The sequence below is a fragment of the Lepisosteus platostomus genome, chromosome 5, assembly GCF_059453375.1.
Source record: "Lepisosteus platostomus isolate fLepPlt1 chromosome 5, fLepPlt1.hap1, whole genome shotgun sequence".
In the NCBI taxonomy this organism is placed as follows: domain Eukaryota; kingdom Metazoa; phylum Chordata; class Actinopteri; order Semionotiformes; family Lepisosteidae; genus Lepisosteus; species Lepisosteus platostomus.
In genome coordinates, this window is record NC_142615.1 from 67,653,795 (window position 1) to 67,668,292 (window position 14,498).

The window sequence follows — 14,498 nt, forward strand, 5'->3', positions numbered from 1 at the left end:
TGCAGACACCCTGGTCACATGACTGTGGAGGTACAGACACACTGTCCCCTGCAGACACCCTGCAGACACATGACTGTGGAGGTACAGGCACACTGTCCCCTGCAGACACCCTGGTCACATGACTGTGGAGGTACTGACACACTGTTCTCCTGGTCACATGACTGTGGAGGTACTGACACACTGTCCCCTGCAGACACCCTGGTCACATGACTGTGGAGGTACAGGCACACTGTCCCCTGCAGACACCCTGGTCACATGACTGTGGAGGTACAGGCACACTGTCCCCTGCAGACACCCTGGTCACATGACTGTGGAGGTACAGGCACACTGTCCCCTGCAGACACCCTGGTCACATGACTGTGGAGGTACAGACACACTGTCCCCTGCAGACACCCTGGTCACATGACTGTGGAGGTACTGACACACTGTCCCCTGCAGACACCCTGGTCACATGACTGTGGAGGTACAGACACACTGTCCCCTTCAGACACCCTGGTCACATGACTGTGGAGGTACAGGCACACTGTCCCCTGCAGACACCCTGGTCACATGACTGTGGAGGTACAGGCACACTGTCCCCTGCAGACACCCTGGTCACATGACTGTGGAGGTACAGGCACACTGTCCCCCTGGTCACATGACTGTGGAGGTACAGACACACTGTCCCCTGCAGACACCCTGGTCACATGACTGTGGAGGTACTGACACACTGTCCCCCTGGTCACATGACTGTGGAGGTACAGACACACTGTCCCCTGCAGACACTCTGCAGACACATGACTGTGGAGGTACAGGCACACTGTCCCCTGCAGACACCCTGGTCACATGACTGTGGAGGTACAGGCACACTGTCCCCTGCAGACACCCTGGTTACATGACTGTGGAGGTACAGGCACACTGTCCCCTGCAGACACCCTGGTCACATGACTGTGGAGGTACAGACACACTGTCCCCTGCAGACGCCCTGGTCACATGACTGTGGAGGTACAGACACACTGTCCCCTGCAGACACCCTGGTCACATGACTGTGGAGGTACAGGCACAGTGTCCCCTGCAGACACCCTGGTCACATGACTGTGGAGGTACAGGCACACTGTCCCCTGCAGACACCCTGGTCACATGACTGTGGAGGTACAGGCACACTGTCCCCCTGGTCACATGACTGTGGAGGTACAGACACACTGTCCCCTGCAGACACCCTGGTCACATGACTGTGGAGGTACTGACACACTGTCCCCCTGGTCACATGACTGTGGAGGTACAGACACACTGTCCCCTGCAGACACTCTGCAGACACATGACTGTGGAGGTACAGGCACACTGTCCCCTGCAGACACCCTGGTCACATGACTGTGGAGGTACAGGCACACTGTCCCCTGCAGACACCCTGGTTACATGACTGTGGAGGTACAGGCACACTGTCCCCTGCAGACACCCTGGTCACATGACTGTGGAGGTACAGGCACAGTGTCCCCTGCAGACACCCTGGTCACATGACTGTGGAGGTACAGGCACACTGTCCCCTGCAGACACCCTGGTCACATGACTGTGGAGGTACTGACACACTGTCCCCTGCAGACACCCTGGTCACATGACTGTGGAGGTACTGACACACTGTCCCCTGCAGACACCCTGGTCTCATGACTGTGGAGGTACAGACACACTGTCCCCTGCAGACGCCCTGGTCACATGACTGTGGAGGTACTGACACACTGTCCCCCTGGTCACATGACTGTGGAGGTACAGACACACTGTCCCCTGCAGACACTCTGCAGACACATGACTGTGGAGGTACAGACACACTGTCCCCTGCAGACGCCCTGGTCACATGACTGTGGAGGTACAGGCACACTGTCCCCTGCAGACACTCTGCAGACACATGACTGTGGAGGTACAGGCACACTGTCCCCTGCAGACACTCTGCAGACACATGACTGTGGAGGTACAGACACACTGTCCCCTGCAGACACTCTGCAGACACATGACTGTGGAGGTACAGACACACTGTCCCCTGCAGACGCCCTGGTCACATGACTGTGGAGGTACAGACACACTGTCCCCTGCAGACACCCTGGTCACATGACTGTGGAGGTACTGACACACTGTCCCCCTGGTCACATGACTGTGGAGGTACAGACACACTGTCCCCTGCAGACACTCTGCAGACACATGACTGTGGAGGTACAGGCACACTGTCCCCTGCAGACACCCTGGTCACATGACTGTGGAGGTACAGGCACACTGTCCCCTGCAGACGCCCTGGTCACATGACTGTGGAGGTACTGACACACTGTCCCCTGCAGACACCCTGGTCACATGACTGTGGAGGTACAGGCACACTGTCCCCTGCAGACGCCCTGGTCACATGACTGTGGAGCTACTGACACACTGTCCCCTGCAGACACCCTGGTCACATGACTGTGGAGGTACAGGCCCCCTGGTCACATGGCAGACACAGCGACTCTGACCTCCTGACTCCTGTCTGACTGACTCCCTCTGCTCTAGCTGGGCTGCTAGGTGGCTGAGCTCAGCCCCTGGGGTGCTGTCTGTGTGGAGTTTGCGTGTTCTGTGCAGTTATCCTTGGGTTTCCTCCCACAGTCCTGAAACATGCTTCTGGGAAATATGGTTCTGTGTGTGTGTGTCCTGTGATGGACTGGTGTCCTGTCCCCGGTGTCTGTGTGTGTCCTGTGATGGACTGGTGTCCTGTCCAGGGGGTGTGTGTGTGTGTCCTGTGATGGACTGGTGTCCTGTCCCAGGTGTCTGTGTGTGTCCTGTGATGGACTGGTGTCCTGTCCAGGGGGTGTGTGTGTGTGTCCTGTGATGGACTGGTGTCCTGTCCAGGGGGTGTGTGTGTTTGTGTGACTGTCCTGTGATGGACTAGTGTCCTGTCCTGTGTGTGTGTTTCCTGTGATGGACTGGTGTCCTGTCCAGGGTGTGTGTGTGTTTCCTGTGATGGACTGGTGTCCTGTCCAGGGTGTGTGTGTGTGTCCTGTGATGGACTGGCGTCCTGTCCAGGGTGTATGTGTGTGTGTGTGTCCTGTGATGGACTGGTGTCCTGTCCCAGGTGTGTTTGTGTGTCCTGTGATGGACTGGTGTCCTGTCCCAGGTGTGTGTGTGTGTCCTGTGATGGACTGGTGTCCTGTCCAGGGTGTGTGAGTGTGTGTGTGTGTTCTGTGATGGACTGGCGTCCTGTCCAGGGTGTGTGAGTGTGTGTGTGTCCTGTGATGGACTGCTGTCCTGTCCAGGGTGTGTGTGTGTGTCCTGTGATGGACTGGTGTCCTGTCCAGGGTGTGTGTGTGTGTGTGTCCTGTGATGGACTGGCGTCCTGTCCAGGGTGTATGAGTGTGTGTGTGTGTCCTGTGATGGACTGGCGTCCTGTCCAGGGTGTATGAGTGTGTGTGTGTGTCCTGTGATGGACTGGTGTCCTGTCCAGGGTGTGTGAGTGTGTGTGTGTGTGTCCTGTGATGGACTGGTGTCCTGTCCAGGGTGTGTGAGTGTGTATGTGTCCTGTGATGGACTGGTGTCCTGTCCAGGGTGTGTGAGTGTGTGTGTGTCCTGTGATGGACTGGTGTCCTGTCCAGGGGGTGTGTGAGTGTGTCTTGTGATGGACTGGTGTCCTGTCCAGGGTGTGAGTGTGTCCTGTGATGGACTGGTGTGCTGTCCAGGGTGTGTGTGTGTGTCCTGTGATGGACTGGTGTCCTGTCCAGGGTGTGTGAGTGTGTGTGTGTCCTGTGATGGACTGGTGTCCTGTCCAGGGTGTGTGAGTGTGTGTGTGACCTGTGATGGACTGGTGTCCTGTCCAAGGTGTGAGTGTGTCCTGTGATGGACTGGTGTCCTGTCCAGGGTGTGTGAGTGTGTGTGTGTTCTGTGATGGACTGGCGTCCTGTCCAGGGTGTGTGTGTGTGTGAGTGTGTGTGTGTCCTGTGATGGACTGGTGTCCTGTCCAGGGGGTGTGTGAGTGTGTCTTGTGATGGACTGGTGTCCTGTCCAGGGGGTGTGTGAGTGTGTCCTGTGATGGACTGGTGTCCTGTCCAGGGTGTGTGTGTGTGTGTCCTGTGATGGACTGGTGTCCTGTCCAGGGTGTGTGTGTGTGTGTCCTGTGATGGACTGGTGTCCTGTCCAGGGTGTGTGTGTGTGTGTCCTGTGATGGACTGGTGTCCTGTCCAGGGTGTGTATGTGTGTGCCCTGTGATGGACTGCTGTCCTGTCCAGGGAAACTCCCTCCAGCTGAGCGCTGGCGCCCCCCTGTGGCCTGAGCGCTCCGTCTCGCCCTGCAGGAGATCTACAAGGACCGGAAGAAGTTCTCGGAGCAGGTCTTCAAGGTGGCTTCCTCTGACCTGGTCAACATGGGCATCAGCGTGGTCAGCTACACCCTGAAGGACGTGCATGATGACCAGGTCAGTGTCTCTCCTTACCCCCATCTCTCACTAACCCTCTCCCTGTCTCCCTCTCTCCCTGTCTCCCTCTCTCACTAACCCTCTCACTGTCTCCCTCTCTCACAAACCCTCTCACTGTCTCCCTCTCTCATTCCCTCTCACTGTCTCCCTCTCTCACAAACCCTCTCACTGTCTCCCTCTCTCCCTGTCTCCCTCTCTCACTAACCCTCTCACTGTCTCCCTCTCTCATTCCCTCTCACTGTCTCCCTCTCTCACTAACCCTCTCACTGTCTCCCTCTCTCACTAACCCTCTCACTGTCTCCCTCTCTCATTCCCTCTCCCTGTCTCCCTCTCTCACTAACCCTCTCCCTGTCTCCCTCTCTCACTAACCCTCTCCCTGTCTCCCTCTCTCACTAACCCTCTCACTGTCTCCCTCTCTCACTAACCCTCTCCCTGTCTCCCTCTCTCACTAACCCTCTCCCCGTCTCCCTCTCTCACTAACCCTCTCCCCGTCTCCCTCTCTCACTAACCCTCTCCCTGTCTCCCTCTCTCATTCCCTCTCACTGTCTCCCTCTCTCACTAACCCTCTCACTGTCTCCCTCTCTCATTCCCTCTCACTGTCTCCCTCTCTCACTAACCCTCTCACTGTCTCCCTCTCTCCCTGTCTCCCTCTCTCACTAACCCTCTCACTGTCTCCCTCTCTCACTAACCCTCTCACTGTCTCCCTCTCTCACTAACCCTCTCCCCGTCTCCCTCTCTCACTAACCCTCTCCCCGTCTCCCTCTCTCACTAACCCTCTCCCTGTCTCCCTCTCTCATTCCCTCTCACTGTCTCCCTCTCTCACTAACCCTCTCACTGTCTCCCTCTCTCATTCCCTCTCACTGTCTCCCTCTCTCACTAACCCTCTCACTGTCTCCCTCTCTCACTAACCCTCTCACTGTCTCCCTCTCTCACTAACCCTCTCCCTGTCTCCCTCTCTCACTAACCCTCTCCCTGTCTCCCTCTCTCATTCCCTCTCTCACTGTCTCCCTCTCTCACTAACCCTCTCACTGTCTCCCTCTCTCACTAACCCTCTCACTGTCTCCCTCTCTCACTGTCTCCCTCTCTCACTAACCCTCTCACTGTCTCCCTCTCTCATTCCCTCTCACTGTCTCCCTCTCTCATTCCCTCTCACTGTCTCCCTCTCTCACTAACCCTCTCACTGTCTCCCTCTCTCACTAACCCTCTCACTCCCTGTAACCCCCTCACACGCTCACTCTCTCACTCAGGACTACCTGCACTCTCTGGGGAAGGCTCGTACCGCGCAGGTGCAGAAAGATGCCCGCATCGGCGAGGCGATGGCCAAGAGGGACGCCGTCATCAAGGTGAGTCCAGACACAGCGCCCCCTGTCTGCGGGGCAGAGACACTGCAGCTCAGCACAGGAGGCTCACTGTCTGTTCCTCAGGCTGGGACAGGAGATCACACACTGTATTATTATTATTGAGAGACAGACTCACTGTTCCTCAGGCTGGGACAGGAGGTCATACACTGTATTATTATTATTGAGAGACAGGCTCACTGTCTGTTCCTCAGGCTGGGACAGGAGATCACAACTGGATTATTATTATTGAGAGACAGGCTCACTGTCTGTTCCTCAGGCTGGGACAGGAGATCACACACTGTATTATTATTATTATTGAGAGACAGGCTCACTGTCTGTTCCTCAGGCTGGGACAGGAGATCACACACTGGATTATTATTATTGAGAGACAGGCTCACTGTCTGTTCCTCAGGCTGGGACAGGAGATCACACACTGTATTATTATTATTGAGACACAGGCTCACTGTCTGTTCCTTAGGCTGGGACAGGAGATCACACACTGGATTATTATTATTGAGAGACAGGCTCACTGTCTGTTCCTCAGGCTGGGACAGGAGATCACACGCTGTATTATTATTATTGAGAGACAGGCTCACTGTCTGTTCCTCAGGCTGGGACAGGAGATCACACACTGTATTATTATTATTGAGAGACGGGCTCAATGTCTGTTCCTCAGGCTGGGACAGGAGATCACACACTGTATTATTATTATTGAGAGACAGGCTCACTGTTCCTCAGGCTTGGACAGGAGATCACACACTGTATTATTATTGAGAGACAGGCTCACTGTCTGTTCCTCAGGCTGGGACAGGAGATCACACACTGTATTATTATTATTGAGAGACAGGCTCACTGTCTGTTCCTCAGGCTGCGACAGGAGATCACACACTGTATTATTATTATTGAGAGACAGGCTCACTGTCTGTTCCTCAGGCTGGGACAGGAGATCACACACTGTATTATTATTATTGAGAGACAGGCTCACTGTCTGTTCCTCAGGCTGGGACAGGAGATCACACACTGTATTATTATTATAGAGAGACAGGCTCACTGTCTGTTCCTCAGGCTGGGACAGGAGATCACACACTGTATTATTATTATTGAGAGACAGGCTCACTGTCTGTTCCTCAGGCTGGGACAGGAGATCACACACTGTATTATTATTATTGAGAGACAGGCTCACTGTCTGTTCCTCAGGCTGGGACAGGAGATCACACACTGTATTATTATTATTGAGAGACAGGCTCACTGTCTGTTCCTCAGGCTGGGACAGGAGATCACACACTGTATTATTGTTATTGAGAGACAGGCTCACTGTCTGTTCCTCAGGCTAGGACAACAGATAACACACTGTATTATTATTATTGAGAGACAGGCTCACTGTTCCTCAGGCTGGGACAGGAGATCACACACTGTATTATTATTATTGAGAGACAGGCTCACTGTTCCTCAGGCTGGGACAGGAGATCACACACTGTATTATTATTATTGAGAGACAGGCTCACTGTCTGTTCCTCAGGCTGGGACAGGAGATCACACACTGTATTATTATTATTATTGAGAGACAGGCTCACTGTCTGTTCCTCAGGCTGGGACAGGACATCACACACTGTATTATTATTATTGAGAGACAGGCTCACTGTCTGTTCCTCAGGCTGGGACAGGACATCACACACTGTATTATTATTATTGAGAGACAGGCTCACTGTCTGTTCCTCAGGCTGGGACAGGAGATCACACACTGTATTATTATTATTGAGAGACAGGCTCACTGTCTGTTCCTCAGGCTGGGACAGGAGATCACACACTGGATTATTATTCTTGAGAGACAGGCTCACTGTCTGTTCCTCAGGCTGGGACAGGAGATCACACACTGTATTATTATTATTATTGAGAGACAGGCTCACTGTCTGTTCCTCAGGCTGGGACAGGAGATCACACACTGTATTATTATTATTGAGAGGCAGGCTCACTGTTCCTCAGGCTGGGACAGGAGATCACACACTGTATTATTATTATTGAGAGACAGGCTCACTGTCTGTTCCTCAGGCTTGGACAGGAGATCACACACTGTATTATTATTATTGAGAGACGGGCTCACTGTCTGTTCCTCAGGCTGGGACAGGAGGTCACACACTGTATTATTATTATTGAGAGACAGGCTCACTGTCTGTTCCTCAGGCTTGGACAGGAGATCACACACTGTATTATTATTATTGAGAGACAGGCTCACTGTCTGTTCCTCAGGCTGGGACAGGAGATCACACACTGTATTATTATTATTGAGAGACAGGCTCACTGTCTGTTCCTCAGGCTGGGACAGGAGATCACACACTGTATTATTATTATTGAGAGACAGGCTCACTGTCTGTTCCTCAGGCTGGGACAGGAGATCACACACTGTATTATTGTTATTGAGAGACAGGCTCACTGTCTGTTCCTCAGGCTAGGACAACAGATAACACACTGTATTATTATTATTGAGAGACAGGCTCACTGTTCCTCAGGCTGGGACAGGAGATCACACACTGTATTATTATTATTGAGAGACAGGCTCACTGTTCCTCAGGCTGGGACAGGAGATCACACACTGTATTATTATTATTGAGAGACAGGCTCACTGTCTGTTCCTCAGGCTGCGACAGGAGATCACACACTGTATTATTATTATTGAGAGACAGGCTCACTGTCTGTTCCTCAGGCTGGGACAGGACATCACACACTGTATTATTATTATTGAGAGACAGGCTCACTGTCTGTTCCTCAGGCTGGGACAGGACATCACACACTGTATTATTATTATTGAGAGACAGGCTCACTGTCTGTTCCTCAGGCTGGGACAGGAGATCACACACTGTATTATTATTATTGAGAGACAGGCTCACTGTCTGTTCCTCAGGCTGGGACAGGAGATCACACACTGGATTATTATTCTTGAGAGACAGGCTCACTGTCTGTTCCTCAGGCTGGGACAGGAGATCACACACTGTATTATTATTATTATTGAGAGACAGGCTCACTGTCTGTTCCTCAGGCTGGGACAGGAGATCACACACTGTATTATTATTATTGAGAGGCAGGCTCACTGTTCCTCAGGCTGGGACAGGAGATCACACACTGTATTATTATTATTGAGAGACAGGCTCACTGTTCCTCAGGCTGGGACAGGAGATCACACACTGTATTATTATTATTGAGAGACAGACTCACTGTCTGTTCCTCAGGCTGGGACAGGAGATCACACACTGTATTATTATTATTGAGAGACAGGCTCACTGTCTGTTCCTCAGGCTGGGACAGGAGATCACACACTGTATTTTTATTATTGAGAGACAGGCTCACTGTCTGTTCCTCAGGCTGGGACAGGAGATCACACACTGTATTATTATTTTTGAGAGACAGGCTCACTGTCTGTTCCTCAGGCTGGGACAGGAGATCACACATTGGATTATTATTATTGAGAGACAGGCTCACTGTCTGTTCCTCAGGCTGGGACAGGAGATCACACACTGTATTATTATTATTGAGAGACAGGCTCACTGTCTGTTCCTCAGGCTGGGACAGGAGATCACACACGGTATTATTATTATTGAGAGACAGGCTCACTGTCTGTTCCTCAGGCTGGGACAGGAGATCACACACTGTATTATAATTATTGAGAGACAGGCTCGCTGTCTGTTCCTCAGGCTGCGACAGGAGATCACACACGGTATTATTATTATTGAGAGACAGGCTCACTGTCTGTTCCTCAGGCTGGGACAGGAGATCACACACTGTATTATAATTATTGAGAGACAGGCTCACTGTCTGTTCCTCAGGCTGGGACAGGAGATCACACACTGTATTATTATTATTGAGAGACAGACTCACTGTCTGTTCCTCAGGCTGGGACAGGAGATCACACACTGTATTATTATTATTGAGAGACAGGCTCACTGTCTGTTCCTCAGGCTGGGACAGGAGATCACACACTGTATTATTATTATTGAGAGACAGGCTCACTGTTCCTAAGGCTGGGACAGGAGATCACACACTGTATTATTATTATTATTGAGAGACAGGCTCACTGTCTGTTCCTCAGGCTGGGACAGGAGATCACACACTGTATTATTATTATTGCTGAGAGACAGGTTCAGTCATCTGTGTCTCTCTATCGCCCCCTGCAGGAGGCCCATGCGATGCAGGAGAAGGTGTCGGCCCAGTATGTCAATGAGATTGAGATGGCCAAGGCCCAAAGAGACTACGAGCTGAAGAAGGCCACCTACGACATCGAGGTCAACACCAAGAAGGCTGAGTCTGACCTGGCTTACCAGCTGCAGGTCTGTCCCTTAACCCCTCTTTCTCTCAGTGCAGTGTTCATGTACTGGAGTGTCCAGTCAGTGTGTCTGTATGAACCCCTCTTTCTCTCAGTGCAGTGTTCATGTACTGGAGTGTCCAGTCAGTGTGTCTGTATGAACCCCTCTCTCTCTCAGTGCAGTGTTCATGTACTGGAGTGTCTCTCTCTCTCTCTGTCAGGTGGCGAAGACGAAGCAGCGGATCGAGGAGGAGAAGATGCAGGTCCAGGTGATCGAGCGCGCCCAGCAGATCATGCTGCAGGAGCAGGAGATCGTCCGCAAGGAGAGGGAGCTGGAGGCCACAGTCAAGAAGCCTGCCGAGGCCGAGAAGTACCGGCTGGTGAAGCTGGCCGAGGCCGAGAGGTGAGGGTGTGTGTGTGTGAGACCCCTGGGCTGGGAATCACTTCCTGTGTGTGTGTGTATTTGATACCCCTGGGCTGGGAATCACTTCCTGTGTGTGTGTGTATTTGATACCCCTGGGCTGGGAATCACTTCCTGTGTGTGTGTGTATTTGATACCCCTGGGCTGGGAATCACTTCCTGTGTGTGTGTGTATTTGATACCCCTGGGCTGGGAATCACTTCCTGTGTGTGTGTGTGTGTGACCCCTGGGCTGGTATCACTTCCTGTGTGAGACCCACTCAGACCCCTCAGGGTTGACCTGGGTGCAGACTCAGTGGACAGAGGACAAGCGTCAGTCTATCGACAGGAGAGTCGTCCAGTTCTGTGTCCGAGGAGCTGTGACCTCTGATCTCTCTCCTCTTCTCCTCTCCCTGTCCCTCTCCTGTCTCTCTCCTCTCTCTCCTGTCTCCCTCTCCAGGCTCCAGCTCATCATGCAGGCAGAGGCCGAAGCAGAGTCCATCAGGGTGAGTCTCTGATCTCCTCTTTTTCTGTCTCATACTCTCGTGTCTCCTGTCTCTCTCCTCTCTCGCACCCCTGTGCCTCCTCTCCCTTGTCTCTGTCTCCCATGTCTCTCCTCTCTCACGTCTGTCGGTCTCTCCTGTCTCTCCCGCCGCGCTGTGCCTCCTGTCTCTCCCGCCGCGCTGTGCCTCCTGTCTCTCATGCCCCGCTGTGCCTCCTCTCTCTCAGATCAAGGGCGACGCCGAGGCCTTTGCAGTGGAGGCGAAGGGCAGAGCCGAGGCGGAGCAGATGGCCAAGAAGGCCGAGGCCTTCAAGCAGTACAAGGAGGGGGCGATGGTGGACATGCTGCTGGAGAAACTGCCCCTGGTGAGGGGGGGCAGGGTGCAGGGGGGAGGGGCGATGGTGGACATGCTGCTGGAGAAACTGCCCCTGGTGAGGGGGGGCAGGGGGCAGGAGAGGGGGGAGGGGCGATGGGGGACATGCCGCTGGAGAAACTGCCCCTGGTGAGGGGGGGCAGGGGGCAGGAGAGGGGGGAGGGGCGATGGGGGACATGCCGCTGGAGAAACTGCCCCTGGTGAGGGGGGGCAGGGGGCAGGAGAGGGGGGAGGGGCGATGGTGGACATGCCGCTGGAGAAACTGCCCCTGGTGAGGGGGGGGCAGGGGGCAGGAGAGGGGGGAGGGGCGATGGGGGACATGCCGCTGGAGAAACTGCCCCTGGTGAGGGGGGGCAGGGGGCAGGAGAGGGGGGAGGGGCGATGGTGGACATGCCGCTGGAGAAACTGCCCCTGGTGAGGGGGGGCAGGGGGCAGGAGAGGGGGGAGGGGCGATGGGGGACATGCCGCTGGAGAAACTGCCCCTGGTGAGGGGGGGCAGGGGGCAGGGGGCAGGGGGGAGGGGCGATGGGGGACATGCCGCTGGAGAAACTGCCCCTGGTGAGGGGGGGCAGGGGGCAGGAGAGGGGGGAGGGGCGATGGGGGACATTCCGCTGGAGAAACTGCCCCTGGTGAGGGGGGGCAGGGGGCAGGGGGCAGGGGGGAGGGGCGATGGGGGACATGCTGCTGGAGAAACTGCCCCTGGTGAGGGGGGGCAGGGGGCAGGGGGCAGGGGGGAGGGGCGATGGGGGACATGCTGCTGGAGAAACTGCCCCTGGTGAGGGGGGGCAGGGGGCAGGAGAGGGGGGAGGGGCGATGGGGGACATGCCGCTGGAGAAACTGCCCCTGGTGAGGGGGGGCAGGGGGCAGGGGGCAGGGGGGAGGGGCGATGGGGGACATGCCGCTGGAGAAACTGCCCCTGGTGAGGGGGGGCAGGGGGCAGGGGGCAGGGGGGAGGGGCGATGGGGGACATGCCGCTGGAGAAACTGCCCCTGGTGAGGGGGGGCAGGGGGCAGGGGGCAGGGGGGAGGGGCGATGGGGGACATGCCGCTGGAGAAACTGCCCCTGGTGAGGGGGGGCAGGGGGCAGGAGAGGGGGGAGGGGCGATGGGGGACATGCCGCTGGAGAAACTGCCCCTGGTGAGGGGGGGCAGGGGGCAGGAGAGGGGGGAGGGGCGATGGGGGACATGCTGCTGGAGAAACTGCCCCTGGTGAGGGGGGGCAGGGGGCAGGAGAGGGGGGAGGGGCGATGGGGGACATGCCGCTGGAGAAACTGCCCCTGGTGAGGGGGGGCAGGGGGCAGGAGAGGGGGGAGGGGCGATGGGGGACATGCTGCTGGAGAAACTGCCCCTGGTGAGGGGGGGCAGGGGGCAGGAGAGGGGGGAGGGGCGATGGGGGACATGCCGCTGGAGAAACTGCCCCTGGTGAGGGGGGGCAGGGGGCAGGGGGCAGGGGGGAGGGGCGATGGGGGACATGCCGCTGGAGAAACTGCCCCTGGTGAGGGGGGGCAGGGGGCAGGAGAGGGGGGAGGGGCGATGGTGGACATGCCGCTGGAGAAACTGCCCCTGGTGAGGGGGGGCAGGGGGCAGGAGAGGGGGGAGGGGCGATGGGGGACATGCTGCTGGAGAAACTGCCCCTGGTGAGGGGGGGCAGGGGGCAGGAGAGGGGGGAGGGGCGATGGGGGACATGCCGCTGGAGAAACTGCCCCTGGTGAGGGGGGGCAGGGGGCAGGAGAGGGGGGAGGGGCGATGGGGGACATGCTGCTGGAGAAACTGCCCCTGGTGAGGGGGGGCAGGGGGCAGGAGAGGGGGGAGGGGCGATGGGGGACATGCTGCTGGAGAAACTGCCCCTGGTGAGGGGGGGCAGGGGGCAGGAGAGGGGGGAGGGGCGATGGGGGACATGCTGCTGGAGAAACTGCCCCTGGTGAGGGGGGGCAGGGGGCAGGAGAGGGGGGAGGGGCGATGGTGGACATGCCGCTGGAGAAACTGCCCCTGGTGAGGGGGGGCAGGGGGCAGGAGAGGGGGGAGGGGCGATGGGGGACATGCCGCTGGAGAAACTGCCCCTGGTGAGGGGGGGCAGGGGGCAGGAGAGGGGGGAGGGGCGATGGTGGACATGCCGCTGGAGAAACTGCCCCTGGTGAGGGGGGGCAGGGGGCAGGGGGCAGGGGGGAGGGGCGATGGGGGACATGCCGCTGGAGAAACTGCCCCTGGTGAGGGGGGGCAGGGGGCAGGAGAGGGGGGAGGGGCGATGGGGGGCATGCCGCTGGAGAAACTGCCCCTGGTGAGGGGGGGCAGGGGGCAGGAGAGGGGGGAGGGGCGATGGGGGACATGCTGCTGGAGAAACTGCCCCTGGTGAGGGGGGGCAGGGGGCAGGAGAGGGGGGAGGGGCGATGGGGGACATGCCGCTGGAGAAACTGCCCCTGGTGAGGGGGGGCAGGGGGCAGGAGAGGGGGGAGGGGCGATGGGGGACATGCTGCTGGAGAAACTGCCCCTGGTGAGGGGGGGCAGGGGGCAGGAGAGGGGGGAGGGGCGATGGTGGACATGCCGCTGGAGAAACTGCCCCTGGTGAGGGGGGGCAGGGGGCAGGAGAGGGGGGAGGGGCGATGGGGGACATGCCGCTGGAGAAACTGCCCCTGGTGAGGGGGGGCAGGGGGCAGGAGAGGGGGGAGGGGCGATGGGGGACATGCCGCTGGAGAAACTGCCCCTGGTGAGGGGGGGCAGGGGGCAGGAGAGGGGGGAGGGGCGATGGGGGACATGCTGCTGGAGAAACTGCCCCTGGTGAGGGGGGGCAGGGGGCAGGAGAGGGGGGAGGGGCGATGGGGGACATGCCGCTGGAGAAACTGCCCCTGGTGAGGGGGGGCAGGGGGCAGGAGAGGGGGGAGGGGCGATGGGGGACATGCTGCTGGAGAAACTGCCCCTGGTGAGGGGGGGCAGGGGGCAGGAGAGGGGGGAGGGGCGATGGTGGACATGCCGCTGGAGAAACTGCCCCTGGTGAGGGGGGGCAGGGGGCAGGAGAGGGGGGAGGGGCGATGGGGGACATGCTGCTGGAGAAACTGCCCCTGGTGAGGGGGGGCAGGGGGCAGGAGAGGGGGGAGGGGCGATGGGGGACATGCCGCTGGAGAAACTGCCCCTGGTGAGGGGGGGCAGGGGGCAGGAGAGGGGGGAGGGGCGATGGGGGGCATGCCGCTGGAGAAACTGCC

At 57.3% G+C, this 14,498-nt stretch overlaps 1 protein-coding gene across 1 annotated transcript in view; it reads left to right on the forward strand.

Moving 5' to 3' along the window:
* Positions 1–14,498, forward strand: part of LOC148671848 (flotillin-1) — a 33,442-nt gene that overhangs the window by 13,855 nt on the left and 5,089 nt on the right. The window contains exons 6-11 of the mRNA XM_088632787.1: positions 4,277–4,396; positions 5,644–5,739; positions 9,903–10,055; positions 10,252–10,433; positions 10,889–10,934; positions 11,158–11,295. Coding sequence (XP_088488913.1) covers positions 4,277–4,396; positions 5,644–5,739; positions 9,903–10,055; positions 10,252–10,433; positions 10,889–10,934; positions 11,158–11,295 — 735 coding nt within the window. The remainder of the gene's footprint in view (positions 1–4,276; positions 4,397–5,643; positions 5,740–9,902; positions 10,056–10,251; positions 10,434–10,888; positions 10,935–11,157; positions 11,296–14,498) is intronic.